Source organism: Channa argus, chromosome 20 (assembly GCF_033026475.1).
Source record: "Channa argus isolate prfri chromosome 20, Channa argus male v1.0, whole genome shotgun sequence".
NCBI lineage: Eukaryota > Metazoa > Chordata > Actinopteri > Anabantiformes > Channidae > Channa > Channa argus.
The window spans coordinates 17,857,750-17,876,631 of NC_090216.1; the positions used below are offsets into that span (position 1 = coordinate 17,857,750).

The following is an 18,882-nucleotide window of genomic DNA, read 5'->3' on the forward strand; positions in this document are numbered from 1 at the left end:
CACTGATGCAACAAATACTTGAGTGATCAGATAGATCATTTGAAAACAGACTAAAGGATTATTTGCAGTACACCACTTAATTTGGAGGTATAATTGAAAAACACTTGTTTAAAAATGTCTGACCAGTAAACTTGGTGAATCCAGTGGTTTTAGCAAAATCTAAAATAAGTTTGTTTTAGTTGTTTTTATGTCATTTTTTTGTGTTGATTGCATCCATGTCAAATGTCAACACAGCTTATTCGCTTAATAAGTGTAGAGTTTGGATGTTCTCCTTGTGTGGTTTTCCTCCAGGTTCTCCGGTTTCCCCCCACAGTCCAAAAACAATGCATGTTAGGTTTATTGGTAACTGTGAATGCAAATGCTTATAGTTGTCTGTGTATGTCTTTTGGTGTTGGCCCTGAGAAAGACTGGGAGACCACCTCTCACCCATGACAGCTGGGATAGGCTCCAGGCCCCCATGTACCAGAAAAGAATAAGCATTTAAGATAATGGATGAATAGACAATCAAAAGGTCAAGTAACACTAAATCTGACATACCTTTTTATACTTATCAGATATCATGATCTTAAAATTTGGAATGTTCATAATTTAAGAACACTTTTTGCAACAAGGCCTGGAGAGCAGTTAGGAGTGAAGTACATGTTTTATTCCTGTAATAATTCCTCCTGTTCGTCATAAGGAACATAGCCAGCGCAAAGACTGAATTTGCCTTTGTGTTGGTAAAAGAATATCTACAAATTCATTCAGAATTTTGTATATAGTTGTATATTCTTCTTATTATTATTATTATTATTATTATTATTATTATATAATAACATACAATTACATTTAGAGGTATCTGGAAGCACATAAAAGACAAATTACAGAATAAGTTACAGCTGTTACAGATTCTGCACACACAGCTGGGCTTGTACATTGCTGACTAGCTACAGTAAACATGGACTGGTGAAATAATCTGACATTCAAAATCTAAAACAAGAGGGAACTTTTCAAAAACATGGACATAATTTTGGGGTTGGACATTAACTAAGTTGAACTTAATTACTATAAATAAAAACTCAATGAGTGATAAATTACCTTTGAGGAGAACTTTAGGTGAACTTCAGCTTCATCTGCCAGGCTCTTCCTTAGCTGGGCCCAAGCCTCCCCCAGAGTCCTGGGAGCAGATAAGAAACGAGAGTGTGATATCTCACACAACAAAGGACCACACACACTTTTACATACATGCGGAGAGGGCATAACATATGGGTGGGGGGCAGGGAGCAGAACTGGAGACGTTCACACATAGATGAGGTTTAGCAACAGAGTCAGTGCAAAAGTTCACAGATACACAAGTAACCAGTAAAGAGAGTTGAGCTGAAGTCCACAGCCAGTTCAACATATTAGGATGCATGGGACATGAGATATGGCTCAGTTTAATCTCTCTACGTTCAGATTTGCAACACAGCTAGGGACAATAACTCTGAGAAGGTTTGTATTGTTTTACAGATAAGCATTAAATTAGGTTAGGAAATGCACTTTATATAATAATCATAGGCCAGACATTCAATTAATTTGAAGAAAGTGAACATCACGCAGCCACTGGTTCTAGTACGGGGCTGACAACTGGTCAAAATAAAAAAAAAAAAACAGGAGGTGGGAACTTTCACAACACATCAGAGCAGTGGTCAATCAGTGTGTTTACATGGACTGAAGTAACCAGCTGCCAGATGGTTTCTGAAATTGAGGTAGGGGATTAAGGGCTACTTTCAAGAGACAAGAGGAGGAAAGGAGCTCAGTGCATTGGGGGGTGGGTCCCCCAGCAGCCTAACCTATAGCAGCATAACTATAACTAACTATAAGCTTTTTATATAAGGGGAAGGTTTTGAGCCTAGACTTAAAAGTAGAGAGGGTGTCTGCTTCCCGAATGTGAACTGGGAGCTGGTTCCACAAGAGAGGAGCTTGATAGCTAAAGGCTCTACCTCCCATTCTACCTTTGGAAATTCTGGGAACCACAAGTAGGCCTGCATTCTGGGATCGAAGTGGTCTACTGGGATGATATGGTGCTATGAGGTCTTCTATATATGATGGAGCCTGACCATTCAGAGCTTTATATGTAAGAAGCAGGGTTTTAAATTCTATTCTACATTTAATGGGAAGCCAATGGAGAGAAGCTAGTGAAGGTGAAATATGATCTCTCTTGCTAGTTCCAGTCAGCACTCTTGCTGCTGCATTTTGGATTAATTGCAGGCTCTTTAGGGAGTTACTGGGGCATCCTGAAAGTAGGGAATTACAGTAGTCCAATCTAGAGGTAACAAATGCATGGACCAGTTTTTCGGCATCACTTTGAGACAGGATGCTTCTAATTTTGGCAATGTTCCGTAGGTGGAAGAAGGCTGTTCTAGAGATTTGTTTTATATGTGAGGTAAAGGACAAATCCTGGTCAAAAATAACTCCAAGGTTCCTTGCAGTAGTACTGGAGGCCAGACTTATGCCATCTAGTGTAACAATATGGTTGGACATAATATTTCTGAGATTTTTGGGCCCAAATACTATGACTTCAGTTTTGTCTGAGTTTAGAAGTGAAAAATTGTGGGACATACAGGCCTTTATGTCTTGTAGGCTTGAAGCTTTATTAACTGTTTTTTTTTTTTTTTTCATCTGGTTCCATAGATAAATATAGCTGGGTATCATCAGCATAGCAGTGGAAAGGCCTGTGGTACATAGCCTGTTTCTAAAGATAGATAAAGTTTCTAAAGATAGATAGTTAAATTAATTAATTTAAATTAATTCTAATTTCTGAATTTCGAAACTGAACTCGTGAACACTGTAATCAACATTTAAAGTTGTTGAAATTGTAATCCGACACATATGTACTTTAAATGCATCTTAAATTAAACCCCTTAGCATCTCAGAAAAGTCTCATGTCCTGATAAACTGCACATCTTTAGGGTTACCTCATCAAACAAATCTAACTTTTAAAATACAGTGTTGAAAAAGCATTTCGCTTTCCTCTTGAAAGTTTCAAGAGGAATCACTTGCCAACAATGTACTGTATCTCAGTGAAAATTAATCTCCAGTCATGTTCTCTGTCCATTCAACAGAAGTGATACTGTGCAAGATTGGTAGAAAAAAAAACTTGGTCACATGTTTCACAGCCACATCTCTACCAAACAAATGGTAAATTCAGGAATAAATAGATGGCTGGTTCTGGGCTGCGAGTGTCTGGATGGTAGGAACTGACCAACAAAACAGCAATTGTCCTGTCTCACAACATAGCAGGCCTGAGGAAAAGCACAATTAAAGTATTGTGTTGCAGCTTTCTGGGTGTGGGCAGACTGAGCCAACTGGCATAATCTGGATTCTATATGGGACAATTCCATCCCACTCTAGCTCTGTATTACCATGCCTAATATGAAGAGGGAAGTAAACAGTGTAGGGGGAAGGTAAGCCTAGCTATTTATTCACACATTACTGATATCTTTATTTCTTGCATTTAAATGCTGCAGCACATTTTTTTTATATTTTTTTAGCTAGTTTGCAAGTAGCTAGTAGATATTAAAAATGTTACACCTAAAACTAATAGTGGATTTATTTATTAAGTCCATTTCCAATGTAACAGCGTGACAAAACTATAAAAGGGACATTATGCTTGAATTATGTTGTTTAATGGGTTTTTCGAATTAAGGTTTTGAAACATTCAATCAGAGTGTTATGGACTCTCACTGTATCCTTGAGGAATGTCTTAATAAAGATGAGTTTATTAACAATGCTGTAGGCGGCATGCATAAAAATTAAAGCTTCTTTTTTTTCTTTGTGGGTGCCTTCAGTCAGCGGTGACCCTCTCAGGTTCCTGTTCCTGTTTTTCATGTTCTTGTGTCCCCTTGGTGAATCGGAAAAAGAGCTGCCCTCAGCGTGATATTCCCCTTTCTGTCATCTTGGAGTAAATAGTAGTGGTTGCAAACTCTTTCTCCCTGCAGGGCTTCCCTGCACCCCCCCCCCCCCCCCCCCCCCCCCCCCCCCCCCCCCCCCCCTCTCTCTCCTCGCCTCGAACCCCAAACACACACAACTAAGTGTCTGTCTCCTCCAATTTCATTGTACTTTAGCTTTCTGCTTCCCTTTTCTCTCCTCCCTCATCTCATCTCCTCTGCTTTGCTCTCTTTTAATAGCTGAAGTGTGTTGCAGGATCGAGATCAAAGCATCTACCGGTTTACAGGAAGGTCATACTGTTTCGCAGCACCACTGACTGGGCCTCCAGACCAAGAACACCAGGGTGTTTCACCTGGTTGGCTAGTTGACTGGCTGCTCACTGAGGAGCTGTCTGCCTGCTTGCTAACTGGCTAAATAATTTCACAATTACTTAATCAATGTATTCATTTTGTGTTAATTTCCAACAAACGACACACAACAACAAACACAATTAAAACCCGAAAAGTGCTACTTGATGTAGTGAAAGCAGTTTTGGTGCCTATGAGGTCAAGACTATGTAGCATTAGCTTGTTATAGTGGAAACAAAGGTTTGTAAAGAAATGAATGTCTGTGAGGCAAATGTGTTGGCAGTGTTTCAAAGTGTCTGATAACGTTGACCATGTCTTCTAGCTAAACATCTGCAGGGCCACTGTGTGGTTCTTGTAGAAAGCAGCACAAACCCCCACGGATGCCCACAGACCTTTGCAATGAAGTAATTGCTACCGATCTGTGGACACCAGGCAACTCATTATTCTTATGTTGTAATCTATTTTAAATAGTCTTTACAGTGCTGTTCACCAGTGTGACATGAGAGTTCGTGTTTCGGTGGTCACATGATCTTTCTTTTTAAGAAGTATTGTCCCAGATTGTCAGTAACGTGCAACTGAATATCTACCAGCTTCATGGTTGTTCTTCTGTAGCTGTCCATACATACTCTTTTAGTATTATTCCAAAATGTCATGGAAGGAACCCAAAACAAATAATTTAGAGACTTCTCATATTCAAAGTGGCTGCATACTGGTAAGTCTGGCAAATTGCTTTTTAAATGTTGAACTGTCTGTATCTTTTTTACATGTATAGATTTTTTGAAAACTGATTCACATGTTTCCTGCAGTCACTTGTCTGAGAAAGTAATTTATGATCAGAGGAGGTTGTCTTCCTCCTGAGTCACTCACCCTTCTTCTTGGCCTGCGAGAGGGACCTGGGACAGCTTGGAGAGGTTCTTGGCATATTCCTCTTCTATCCTTATTCTGAGAGGGAAGTAGAGAGTTTCATTACCGCACCGCTTTTACGCAAGTCTGACTATTTCTGTGTGCTTTTTCCTGAGTTGTGCAACACAGTCGTTTACACATGTAAGCACAAAAAGGGGACATTGTTTGTTTTAATGACAACTGTATATTTTTCATGGAAACCTGAGGTTGTAAAAGGGGGGGGGGGGGGGGGGCTTGATTAGAAAAAACGAAACAAAAACAAACACCTTTCTCTTACGAAGTCTGCCATCTCTTTCTGCATCTGTTTCCCCTTCAGCTGTTTCTGCAGCAAAACCTCAAATCCTGTAAAGCAGCCATTGCCTTGGAGATCCTTCTTATCGGTCTGTGAGATAAGCACAGCACCCACATGAGAACCGTACTTAATGAACACTTAGGAGCAAACAGCTTGTAAAGAAGCAAAATTATATAATGAGAGTTAATGCAGCAACATTAAATGACATTTGCATTTCCTTAAACATAATCAATCCACCTCTGATATATAGCTGTCATAGTTTATAGATGGGGGATGGCTGACATAAGTTTATCCTGTATGTGCTGCTGAAACAATAATTTTGTATAATATCAAAAAGACTAACAATTACTTGTTTAAAGGTCTGTCACTGGAATTCACTGTATCATCTGCACACTCTCTACCATAAAAAAAAAAATATATAAGCAATTGATTGTTATATGAAATGAAAATGCAATATGGAAAGGATCTCATAGCAATTACACATTTCACCCAACTAAGTAGTTTTCTTTCTGCTCTACCAGGCATCTTTCAGCTTGTTGTTTGGGTTTTTTGCCATGCAACTTCAGTGTTTTTACTCATTATTTGCAGCAGCAGTGGGCAGCTGTTTACAATAAAGAAGCTGCAATAAACCAACTGTCCAGCACCAAACAACATTAGGTAGCAACGTAATGACTGTAGTGCAGCAGAGCCATGCATTATTCTTCTGTGCTGGTGGATACCAAAACAGAGGGAATATTCCATTTGTTAAGTGGACAGAAACACAACTAAAAATAATTGTTGCTAGATTTACCGTAGACAACCCTACTGTACATCTAGCAACATTCATTTGGAGTTTGTTTGTGTAAATGTTACCCCTAACAACTTTATAAGGTATCAATGCGTATTACACTGAACTTAAGTGTCCCAAAATGAACTTAATAGATTTTTGCAGCTTTAAGGTTATACTACTTAAGGTTTTTGTTGTTTAAGCATTTGGGCTGGCAACACAAGCTACTAAAACTGGTTTCTACTTTCTTAAAAATGACATAAACCCACATTAGTCAAGCTCCAGTGAACAGAGGCCAAAAGCTAGAAAGTCTGCAAGTTGTCTGGATTATAAAAGCTGATTTGTTTTCCTCAGAATTTCCCCAGTTCTCTGGCTCTGGGTTTCTTACCCACTCTCTCTCTATAATATGGTTTGGTCACCTCAGTTTGTAGACTTGTGTTTAGAGTGTATTAGCTCCAGATAGCACACTTGGCAGACATTGCAGTGTAGGGGTGCTGTCCAAACAAATCAACAGAGACCCGTCAGTTTGCTATGCTCCAGACAGTTACATCTTATGTATTATCCTATCGCCCTGACTGTTAGATCTTAAAGCTGATGTTGATTTTCAGTGGGCAGCGGCCAGTGTGAGATAAATATGGAGTCACAGTGAAAAGTTGATTTTGTTCACATGAACTCTTAGGGATGTTTAATTAGTGATTTACAGATATGTTAACAAAGGTAGATTGACTTTTGTTTATGGTCACTACTTTTTCTTTTTTAGATTTTTTTCTAATGGTGTTCTTACCCTTCTTCTATTTTCCTCTTCTCTTCATTTTAATCTCAATCATACAATCAATTAACCTGCATTGTGAGGTCCTAATCTTCGTTCACAATGTGAAATACATGAAGAACAATTAGTGTGGTATTTGCTTTTCAGGTTTCACAGTGTAGCCTCATAAGCATGGGGCCTTTTGTTCCCCTCAATGTAAATTCCACGCTGAGAGGTGAGTTTTTAAGATGACAAAATCTCTCGCAAAGTCATTACATAGCTCAATTTAATGTGCCGAGTAAAGGTGTAATTATTTTGCGGGAGTTTTACCCTTAATAATTTAAGAGTATCTGGATATCTGGGTTAGGAAAATCCATTCACACAGATCAGATTGACTCTAAAAATATATATTTTTAGAGTCAATAAAATTAAGTACAAGGACCAAACTCATTTGTAAAGGCGCACTGCAGCAACTGAACAGTGTACTGACTGCACACAGTAGCATTTTCTACTTCAAAATGTTGAACATTTGAATGCATTTAGGATTAAGTAATATAATAACCACCTTTGCAATATTTGCAGTAATGGAGACCTGTAAGCCCTGTATTTTAAACATTATGATATAAAATACATGAGTTGGACTTCAATGTAGCCTTTTTATACTGTAATCTGAGGAAAATTTACCCAGAAGTAGTCGCAGTAGCTCCATTCATTTGGTTTCAGCAGCTGTTGCTCAGTAATACATGCAGGCGAAGGAAACGTCACACAGTTAATCTGAGAAAGAGAGAGACAGAGCATCACAGGGAGGCAAATGTATAGTATCATGACACACAACTTTGATTAGATGCCGCAGTACTATAGCAACACTAGTAGCGCACCGTGTGTTGACAGTTTTTAGAGACATACACAAACTTCTGCTGTGGGATTCAAGGTAGCCCACCTCTGTTGCTTTGGCAACACTCATCTCGGCAGCTTCGACAACACACAAAAGAAGAAAGACATTTGCGATCGACCCAGCATTATTCAATCACTTTTCTCTATGCAGTGTCAGTACAGAGCCTTTGTGGTTCTCAGTCTTTTAAGAGTTCATCATCCAGCCCTCGAAAACAAAATGCTTAACTTTCTGCTTTAGCCCAATCAGCAAAATGGATTCCCAAAGACTGCCTTTAATAATCCTAATGCTGTTCATTCTTTCAGCATCCATGTTGAATTTAATTTATGGCTGCAAAGCACCCTGCTGTGAGCCACTTTGTTATGCTGTGAAGTTACGCTAAATGGGACCATAAGCAGTGCAAGACACTGCAGTTAGCTTCGTAATTAGGGCTTTATGGTGTTGTTTTTACATTTTATCAGTATAAAATCTCCAGGGTGAAAGGGAATGTATTCAATTTTGCGACAAATAAATTCCCTCTGAGCACTTTAGCTTGTGAAACACAGGGTAAACTAAATGACCTGAAATCCAAGCTGTTTTGCATACAATTGCCCAAAATCGGGATTTGACAAGGTGTCACTTCCGGGAACAGAACAAAACTTTGTTTTACCATAAAAACGCTAAAGTGGTTATGCATATTGTTCAGCTGCCATTTCAATTCAACTCAAAAGAAAATAGAAAAAGAAACAACAGTAAATAAACCACACATTACGAAAGGAAAATAGTGACCCTTACAATAAAGAGATACAAATACCATTTTTAGCCATGTCTTGCAATCATTCCACTTTACCTCAGGAGGTAAACAGTCTGCAGCTAGGATGCACAGTTTCTATTTGAAAGACCTGAGTAGCATGAGAACACCCCTGTGCCTAATGACAACGCGTCTTGCCTTTAAAGCAAGTCAACAAATGCTTTCTTTGATGACTTTTTACAGAGGCAATATTGAGATTGCAATGGAAAGGAGAAAACAGCCTCTACTAATTCCACTTTACCTTGGCTTATGAAGCTTATAATTTGTTTGAGGGAATGGCTTCCTATTTAATCACTGCTGAAGTCTAGAAGTTGAAAGCGCACAAGGTTTTAAACTGACCCTGCTTCCTCTGGTGAGAAGTGGGGGAAAAGCCACTTCCATTCAACTGCTTAGTTTCTTTGCATTCACATCAAAACACTGCGTCCAGCACTTTCTTTCCTGACCTTTGGTGCCCTCAGCAACTGACCAGCAACTAAATACCTAGTGTTAACAGTAAATGTCCAAACTTAGCTTAATACTGGCTGAACTGTACCACACTGGATTTCTCAACACATTAAGACTCTGAGCATTATAAAAGATACTCAGAATTCAAAGAGTTTGGAGAGTTGGGGTCAGTCACTTTTTAAAACCCCCAAACACCAGTGTAAAACAACTAGGAACAGATAACATCTGGTATGAAATAAGCCATAAACACCTCACAACAGTAACACAGCATTACTTCCAAGTCAAAGAGTTAGAATGTCAATAGCCAACATCAATACAGTTGCAAGTTAATTGGGAAAAGCCAGTAGTGGATGAAGTGTCCAAGTTTACAGTGAGGTTAGCGGCTTTGTCCTCTTTATCAAATCCTATTTACTTTACAAGATATGACTTTAGCAAAATAATGTCAAATCATGTCAAAATAAAACCATATTGAAAATAGTGTTTCAATAAATCGTGAATCTAACCACTGTGTTATTTGTTTTCCTATGGCATGAACATTATCTTCCACATAAAACTGTGCTACAATCCAACCTGCACTGCATGATTGCTTCTTCATGACTTTGTTGTTTTTATGTACTGTGGATTTAGGTGAAAGGCCAATTCATACTTTCTCCATATAGGAAAGGGATTGTTAAAAAAGAAGCAGGGGTGCAGCCCTTAAGGGACCTGGAATGATTATCACTGTCCTAAGTCCAGACAGACTGTCTCTACTATCTGTTATGCTTTGTAGTAAGCATGTGTGAAACAACGTTGTGTGCAGGCTTTTCTTACTTTCTCTAGTGATTCTGAAAAGCCTCACCACAGTAGGTGCCCAGTGCTAGGTCATTGCATTTCTTCACGTATGGTCTCTCATAATCTCTTCTCATCTTTTCCTTGTGTTTTAAACAGCTGTTTAACCAAACAAAAGATATACAGGGACCCCATTGTTGCAAAAAATATTTCAAGTGGTAACTCAAATGCCCCCTGCTAGAATGAACAAATATTTTAGTCAAGTTGCTTCTTTTAAATCTTGACCTGTATAATAAAGCAGCAGTTAAATTAGTAGCGTGTGTAGCTCTTCTAACCGCTTTTTTTCCTTTCGTTACTTGTTATAGCTTTCTGCTTATCAATAGCATCACTTCAGTTGCTATGGAAGCCAAGATATGCCCCCTCCTACCTCCATCCCAAGGTTGTGATTTTAAATATACAGTAAGAAACAAGAATCAGAGAAATAAAAGTCAGAGCGAAATTTTTCACAGCAGCAGCAGCAGCACTTCTGCTATTTACTAAGCTTGAGGACAAACAGAATGCAACAGTATGACAATAGAGGAGAAATCATCTGGTTGCTAAATAGAATGATGTCACTGTGTACATCTGTGTATTAGCAACAAGCAACCAACACTTCTCACAGTGGGAAGTAAAAAGACAGCAAAAGCAGACAAACCAACACATTTACAGCTTTCATACAGTTAGGATTTTAGTTATGTTATTATGAATACTGTCTCAACATACATAAATGAATAATTTTTAATCAAAAACAGATTTTTTTTTTTATCATTGTAACCAAATTTGGGCGGAATAAAATCTGTTTTGCTCCCCTAATCCCTGCTGGTACCAAATCTGGACCTTCATGGCTTTTGTAGAGAGCCACAGTGAGTTTAAATTAAGAGTTCAGGCTTGTTGCCACACTCACCGTGACCGTTGTCTCCTTGTTCTGTTTCCTGCTGGGCGATGTTGGTCCTGGGCTCTGTAAAAAGAAGGGCGCTCTGTCAAAACCTCCATACTCCATGTCAGACATGCCTGCTTCACATATGCACACTGTAACCCGTGCATGCACACACACACTCACACTCACACACACACACACAGAGTTGTTTTCCTGGCCAGTGCAGTTTGCATCTGTCTGGTGTTGTCTCTGCTCCTGCTGCTGCAACTGCTGATGTGTAAGTGTTGCTGTGCAGAGTAGGGAAGGATATTTCTGCGGAGCAAAGCTAAGTCTGGCTGGCTTTCTCTCTCTTGTTATGTGTGTGTGTGGATGTTTGTACATGTGGGAATTCTAACACTTATGCTTAAAATAGAGTTTTTTCAGTCCAGGATAAATCAACACTGTGTGAATGTATGGAAGGGACAGAAATTAGTAAAAGAAAGTATAATGTAGAAAAAATACAATGGCCCTTACAACATTTACGAATCCTTTAGAATTGTCTATATTTCTAACAAAGTGTTACCTAAGGCATCATCATCTTTAAACATGATCTTAAACTAGATAAAGGGAAGCCAATTTAAAAAAGAAACATAAAATGCATTTATTTAAGATTGGATAAAAGAACCCATGCCTTCAGTGACTGGTGTGACCCCTTTTGCAGCAATCAGTTGAACATTACCAGCAACTATTTATCAGCCCTGCCCACCGAGTTTTAGTGACTTTAGTTTATTCCTAATTTCAGAGCACCTTCGATTTAGGGATGCTGGTTGGCTTCCTGCATGTTTTCTCTGTAGGTGCATGGGTTCCCTCTGGATACTCCAGAGTACTCCTTCTGGTTTCCAAAGACATGGATGTTAGCTTAATTGGTGACTCTAAATTGCCTGTGGGTGTGAATGTGAGTACGAGCGGTTGTCTGTCTTTGTGTTTCTCTGTATGGGCCCCGAGATAGACTGGAGACCTGTTCAGGGTGTACCCCACCTCTCACCCAATTACAGCTGGGAAAGGCTCCAGCCCCCCCGCATCACTAAACAGGATAGATGGCTACAGATAATAGACAGAGGAACTTCCTGCTTAAGGACCTTCTACAGCATTTCGAGGATTTAAGTTTAACGTTTAACTTTCCTTTCCAAAGCATTACATTAGTTTTGCTTTGACCATTCTTTGGTAGACTTGTGTCTAGGGTCTTTGTCTTGCTGCATGGTGCACTTTCTGTTGAGCTCAAGTTCAATAATGTATATCTTTACATTTTTAAACACAATTTGCTAGTACAGCTCAGAATTCATACATTAGTTCCATCAACTATGGAAAGCTGTCTGGGTTCAGCAAAGCAGGCTCAAATTAAGATACATCTACCACTATTTTTTATACTTGAGATAAGGTTCTTAAGCTGGAATGCATTATTGTGTCGACACCCATCATAACTCTTATCACCTCCTCCATTAAAACCATTGTTGTTCAATGTTCTTCTGATGACGTCATGACATTCATATTAGCCACTAAAAGAAAAGCTATTAGTTTCCAAGACATTATCCTAGTGTTCCTTATGACTTATTATGGCCCATAATTCCACACCTTGGTGTGGAATCATGGTGTGATCTTTGTTGGTCGACCCCTTCTGAGCAGGGTTACAATGGTGTTCAATGCTCTCAATGCTGCCTGACAGTCAACAGTGACAGACTGTTGGAGTCTAAACTTTTCTGAATTCTTTCGTAACCATTTGCTGCCTAGTGGGATTCAACAACTATTGTTTTAGGGTCTTCAGAGTTGTCAAAAGTTCAATAGTGAACACCTACGTTTGTGTTTTTTGGGCAGGACCTCCGAGACTCATAACTGATAGTCAGCTCATTGATTGAGCTTAAAACCTTCACATACATTAGCTAATACAATATATTTACATAACACAATATATAAGGCATTATTAATTTGATTGCACTTCATTATACAATGTACTTTAAAATGTATACGACAGTAAATTTAAACTAAACTAAACTACAAATATTTAAAATGTATTATTTTACACAATAAATAAATAAATGTAATGATATTGTCTTCTGTATTTACGTGGGTTCCCTTGAACAAATTGAAAGTCATATTAATGAAGAAAAATAGACATCACATCTCATGTTCTGCAATAAAATAAAGGTAAAATAGTCAGCAACAAAAATATGTTTACTTTATATATTTTGAGTGACTGGAAATGACTGTGTGTACAAGTATAATATGCAGAAAAGCAGAGAAATAAGGAGACAGAGTGAATAATCGGTGGGTGGATCCTGTATAACTGTGCACTAACTGCCTGGTTAATTATGATCAAGGGAGTAGATACTGCAGGAGGTATTAATTCATACTAACTGCCATCAGCCTCTCAACTAATAATGAGAAGGGAAAGTGAAGGGTTTGATCTTCTCACATGGGGAAAGACTATATCTTGTATCATTTCAAGATTTACAACCCCAACCCCATGTTGGGACGATGTGTAAAATGTACATAAAAACAGAATGCAATCCCTTGCAAATCTCATCAACCCATATTTAATTCACAATAGAACAAAAATATCAGATGTTGAAATATTCAGATTTTACCATTTCATGCAAAAAAATTTGAAACATTTCAAATCCAGCCCTTAAGGACCTGAAATGATTAGCACTGTCCTAAGTCCAGACAGACTGTCTCTACTATCTATTATGCTTTGTAGTGTGCATGTGTGAAACAACGTTGTGTGCAGGCTTTTCTTACTCTCTCTAGTGATTCTGAAAAGCGTCACTCAACAGAGAATACATTTTCTTTGAGAACAATGGCGAAAATCTACATGTGTTTGGGTCCCTGGGACAAACTCATTTGCATGTTTATATCGGTTTTCTTTCAGAAGTCACAATGACTTTAACTTCAGATAATAATAATAAAAAAAATTGTATGATAACATGGCCCATTCAACAAAATGTTCAGACTGTGGAGGGGCATGTATAATGTTGTCAAGGAATAATCAGATGGTTTTACCTGTGGCTCTGGGCTGCTCTTCCTAACCGTAATGTTGTGCGAATGCTCCACATGATGCAAGGGGCTAACCCCTGAATGAAATCCATTCACTAAAGGAACAAATGAGAAAGAAAAGAAAGATAAAGATAGACAGACTTTAGTTCTCCGGTGCGTGAGCCCGAATAATGATTTAACTTAATTTTTGAATGAAACTAAGCCTTTGCCGAATTAACTTTTATTTGTGTAGCTTGACAAAGGTCCTTTGTGGTATGTGTAAATCTTAGCTACTATACTGTATTTAACTTTAGGCTTTGGTTCTGGAAATGTATTTGTTATCATATAAAAGAGGAAGACAGAAGCATCACTTCCCTTCACTCTTAATGGTCACATGACTGGAAACTGTACAGTGTATTATCTACAGAATTACTGATATTGTACCCCATGGTAGAGACAATGCTACCAAATTAGGTATAACGTCTAACTAGTGTATAACTAATTAGGTAACATAATAAACTTCACTATTGTCTTCGAATGGCAAAGAAATGCCATTATCCCAACATTTAAGTGGTGAAAATTATTATGTTATAAGTGTGATGAGAATCATACTTGAAATGAAAACAATGAAAACATTGATGAAGAAAGTTCGACTCAGCTTTTCCTTTCAGTATTCTGATTTACATTTTCCCAATGCTAAATGTTGCTGTAGTTTGTTGAATTTCATTTTGGAATTGTATCAATGCTCCTTTTTTATTTTTTTTTATTTTTATACTGTAGCTTCTGCAACAAGTACCTAAAATAAAAAAGTACTGTCAAGAATATCACTTGTACAGAAACATGACCAAGTAAGTTCCCTATTCTTTTACAATGGCTTTTCTTTTAAAAGAAAAGTTTTAAAACTTTGTTTGTGCTGTTTCTTTTGAGGCAAAAATAAGTTGCTACTCATGAAAGAAGTAGTCCTTTTTACCACTTCTCATAATGGGGGGTATCACACAAACCTTATAGGCCTCTCCGTTTGCCCATCTTTAGGATAGGGGCCAAAGGAAATACAGAGAAGGCCTTACTTCTGCAGTTGAGGTTACAGATACAATTAGTCAGGAAGTTTCTATGTGTGTGGTGTGATTGAGTTGATTCTTTATCATATTATGAAGTTTTAAGAGACTCTGCTGTCCTAGGGCACTGACACTCGAGGACATTTAAATAACTGGGCTTCAAATGGAAGGAGATAGATTTTTAGTACCTGCTGGCAGGGAGTTCTTGTGTCGGATTGAGGTTTTGGGGGTCCCAGGTAGACTGGATGGTCTCTCCCATGTTGTCTCTATCAGAAGGTTTAGTAGAAGGGGAAGAGAAAAATTGAAATTAGGAGGGCAATACAGCTGTAATTTTTTTGCATGTTGAAAATGGTGGAACTATTTGTGGGTAACAATAAGAAGAAGTGATCCAGTCCACAGACGCAAACTTGGCATTGGTTAAATAGTCTGCACCTATATAGTGCTTTCTACCTATTGGCACTCAAAGCACTTTCCACTGCGTCCTATTCACCCATTCACACAATAACACACCAAGGGGGTAGCAACACCCACTGGTAGAAACTTCGTTGGGGTTCAGTGTCTTGCTAAAGGACACTTTGACATGTGACCGGAAAAGCCAGGAATCAAACCAACAATTGCGAGATTAGTAGACGACCGTTCCACCATCCTGCGCCAGTCACCCCATCATTTTATTGTAGCAAAGAAGTTGCAGTGTATGCTAGAAGAGATAACTACAAAATCACACTGAATTGGCATGTTGTTTGACATACATACATATTGAGTCAATTGCCGCTTTCCATTTCCATGACATCACCCATGTCACATCACGTTTCAGTAGACTAAACCAAGTTAGACAATGCTAGCCAATGTTATCAATGTTAACGGTGACTAGAGCGGTTGTCCACCAATCTAATAGTTGTTAGTTCAATCCCTGGCTCTTTGGGTCACATGTCAAAGTGTCCTTGAGCAAGACACTGAACCCCAACTTAGTTGCTCCCGGTGAGTGTTGGCCAGCTGCATAGCAGCTCCCCCACCGGTGTGTCTGTGTGATTGTAAGTGTGAATGGGTGAATAAGAAGCAGTGTAAAGCGCTTTGAGTGCCAATAGGTAGAAAAGCACTATATTACCATTTAACAATAGCAGTAGCAGTGGACATCTGCTTTATTAAGATGTAAATAGGCAGCCATCTTGGATTCTGAGTTTCTGGGTGGCAAGGTACCTCAGACTTTACAACTTGCTAGTATTAAAGTAAGTTTAATCATTTCATCATGTCTTGGTAAAGTGGTCTTGACTACAACACAACTAACAGTAAAAAAAAAAATAAAAATCTTCTTAAATGTTTCTAAGCTTAACCAGAGCCACATTGAGACATGTATACTTTCCTCCTTTCATATGCAAAATGCATGACTGACAAAACCCCCTAGTATAGAAGGGCTCTCGTTGAGTTATACTCCATTTATGTCCATTCTCGTCACAGAACCAATCTCAATTAGCCATTTACTGTCAGCATAGAAATAAGAGACACAGACATTAAAAGAGCTTTTATTTCATTAGAGTCTTTTTGGATGGTTCTGTTCTATTTGGTGCTGCTTAGCGGACGAGACAACTGAGCCAAGCCCATCAGATCAAATGACACGCCTAGAGAGCGTATGGAGAAAGGCTATGCCTCCACGTTTGATGTACAACATGAGCGCATAGACTTCACTTACAGACCCTAAATGCCTCAATTTCTCTGTTTGCATGTCATGAAAAAACAAAAATCAATACTGTCAGAAATATAGGCTATTAATGCAAAACAATAGCATAATCTTGTTACTGTAGCTCAGGGGTATTGTTTATTATTGTGGCTTCCCTGACTAGATAGACAGCAGTCAAAACACCATTTCAAAAATGTGTATATTACATCTAATAATGTGACATGTGATTAAATGTAATTGTGGTAATATACCAGTTTTTTCAGTTAGCCTGAGGTGTGAAACACAACATATTTGATATATTGCTTGACACACAGCGGAACAGATGGAGGCAACTGGCTCTTGAAATGCAGATTTCTTATCATTTTCTTCGAGCAGGTTGTTATACAGGTGAGAGATCATTCTGGGCACCTGCCGGATTCTCCAGATACAGTGATACATATGCAGCAGCAGCAAAGGTACAGTAATTCTCATCAGCTGCCTTGTCACAGAAGAGCTAAATCCAAAAAGTTGTCAATCAATCTAAATTGCTTTAATAGTCTTGAATATAAATCCATGTCAGCTCAGTTCACCCAGTTTTACATTTATGTAATAGTACATCTGTTATTTCCAGGTTTTTTGCGAATCTTAATTATGCATATTCATCATATCAATAGTAGTAGGATGCATTAGCATATAACCTTTTATGGAATATAAAAGCCTCAATTAATGCTATTCTGATTCTCCAAAAGCAGTCTTAATGACGTTTTCATTTTCCATACATCACTGGTTCAATCACCTTAAAGTGTTGTCCCCACCAGACTGTGGCTGACAAGTGACAGTGTTTATACAGAAGCAGATGTGTATATGTCAATGTGTGAATAAAAATATTCCAAAGATGATCTTAAAAAAAAAAACACTAACTAATTGTCTGTAAGCATCAATTGATGGGAAACATTTTTGATTCTGAACAGCTAGTGGAGGATATGGCCTATTTGGCTTTGACATGGCTATGTTTTATTCACAAGCATATGACACTAATCCAATTGAATATTTCCAAAGAGGAAAGGCCCATAACAGACAGAGCGTACAGGATTTTATCTCATAGCAATAAAAACAAAAGAAAAAAAAAAAGCAGAAGCTTCACTATGACTATTATGGCAGAAGGTTATCAATGTGAGGTTGTGTAAGAGGTTGTGGTACATTTTTTGTGCAGCTGGCATAAAATTTGGCTGTCATGTTGTCATTTTTGCTATTTTTTTCTTGCTGAATGGAAAAAGGAGAGATGCATCTAAAAAGCATCTGATTCGAGAATCCAGTGTCCATGTTGACTTGGGCAGCATAATATAAATAGGCCTTTGCTGGACATGACCATGTCTTATAAGTTGAAGACAGCCAGCATTTTTTTGCAGCGGTATTAATGAATGGGCAGCACTGATTATATATACACTGACCAATTTTAACATTTGTAGCAGTTTAAAGCTATTCAGAATGAATAATCTATGTCATCACAAATACTGAGGCGCCAAGGGACTTGGATGATCTAAACTTTCACATCCAAATCCACATTTGGAAAAACACATGCATGGATATTACTGTATATCCCAAAGAACTCTATGTAACATTTGTGTACAAATCCAAAAGGTGTGTGTTATTAGTGTATTATATTTATTCTTCCAAATGAAGCCTATTGCAGCAAACCAGCCAGGTCACTTGTCAGAGTAGGATGAGAGGAGAGCATTAGGTTGTACAAACCACAGCAACCATGCCACTGAACCCAGCAACACAGGAAGGAAAACAAAACCTTACACAAGGACATGCAGCCCTTACCCACACACTGTTCTGTTACTATGGCAATACAAAAACACAAACGCACACACACAGAATCTAATCGAGTTGAACTTTAACATAACAGGGAGGTCCAGCGAAAAAAAGCAGAGATACTATAAATACCAACTGTTTCGTGAAAAATGTTATCAGATGTCTTTGTTTGGAAACAGTTAGTGACTTTAAAAAAAAGCAGAGGCCTTTAGAGTGAGAGCATGTTAGAGCTGCACCTTCTCTGGGCTTTCATTTAGTCATAAGTCAAGAAAGACAGCAAAGATTAGTCCTAGAGGTTTTCTGTACCCTAAGAGGCCACTTTCACAACACCAAAGCAGCAACACTGCTTTCTTTATGAGCAAGGATAAAGATGCCACAGATGCTGCTCTATTATTACGCACAGAAAGTTGTGAAAAATTTATCATTTTCTCTCTTCCCAGAGGAAATACCACAACTCTTTTTTTTTTCCTGCACACTACTCATTTCTGACACTGTCCCTCTGGAATGTGATCAGTTTTACTACTAAAGATAAGCCTCCAAGATCTGAAAAAAAGAAACAACAGATCTCTCA

The 18,882-nt window shown here is 38.4% G+C and overlaps 1 protein-coding gene across 1 annotated transcript in view; it reads right to left on the minus strand.

Annotated features, from left to right (window-relative positions):
* Window positions 1-18,882, minus strand: part of gas7b (growth arrest-specific 7b) — a 57,243-nt gene that overhangs the window by 12,463 nt on the left and 25,898 nt on the right. Inside the window, exons 3-9 of the mRNA XM_067487957.1 lie at window positions 15,028-15,105; window positions 13,812-13,900; window positions 10,803-10,856; window positions 7,650-7,739; window positions 5,426-5,541; window positions 5,124-5,198; window positions 1,078-1,156 (exon numbers count right to left, since the gene is read on the minus strand). Of these exons, the coding sequence (XP_067344058.1) occupies window positions 1,078-1,156; window positions 5,124-5,198; window positions 5,426-5,541; window positions 7,650-7,739; window positions 10,803-10,856; window positions 13,812-13,900; window positions 15,028-15,105 (581 nt within the window). The remainder of the gene's footprint in view (window positions 1-1,077; window positions 1,157-5,123; window positions 5,199-5,425; window positions 5,542-7,649; window positions 7,740-10,802; window positions 10,857-13,811; window positions 13,901-15,027; window positions 15,106-18,882) is intronic.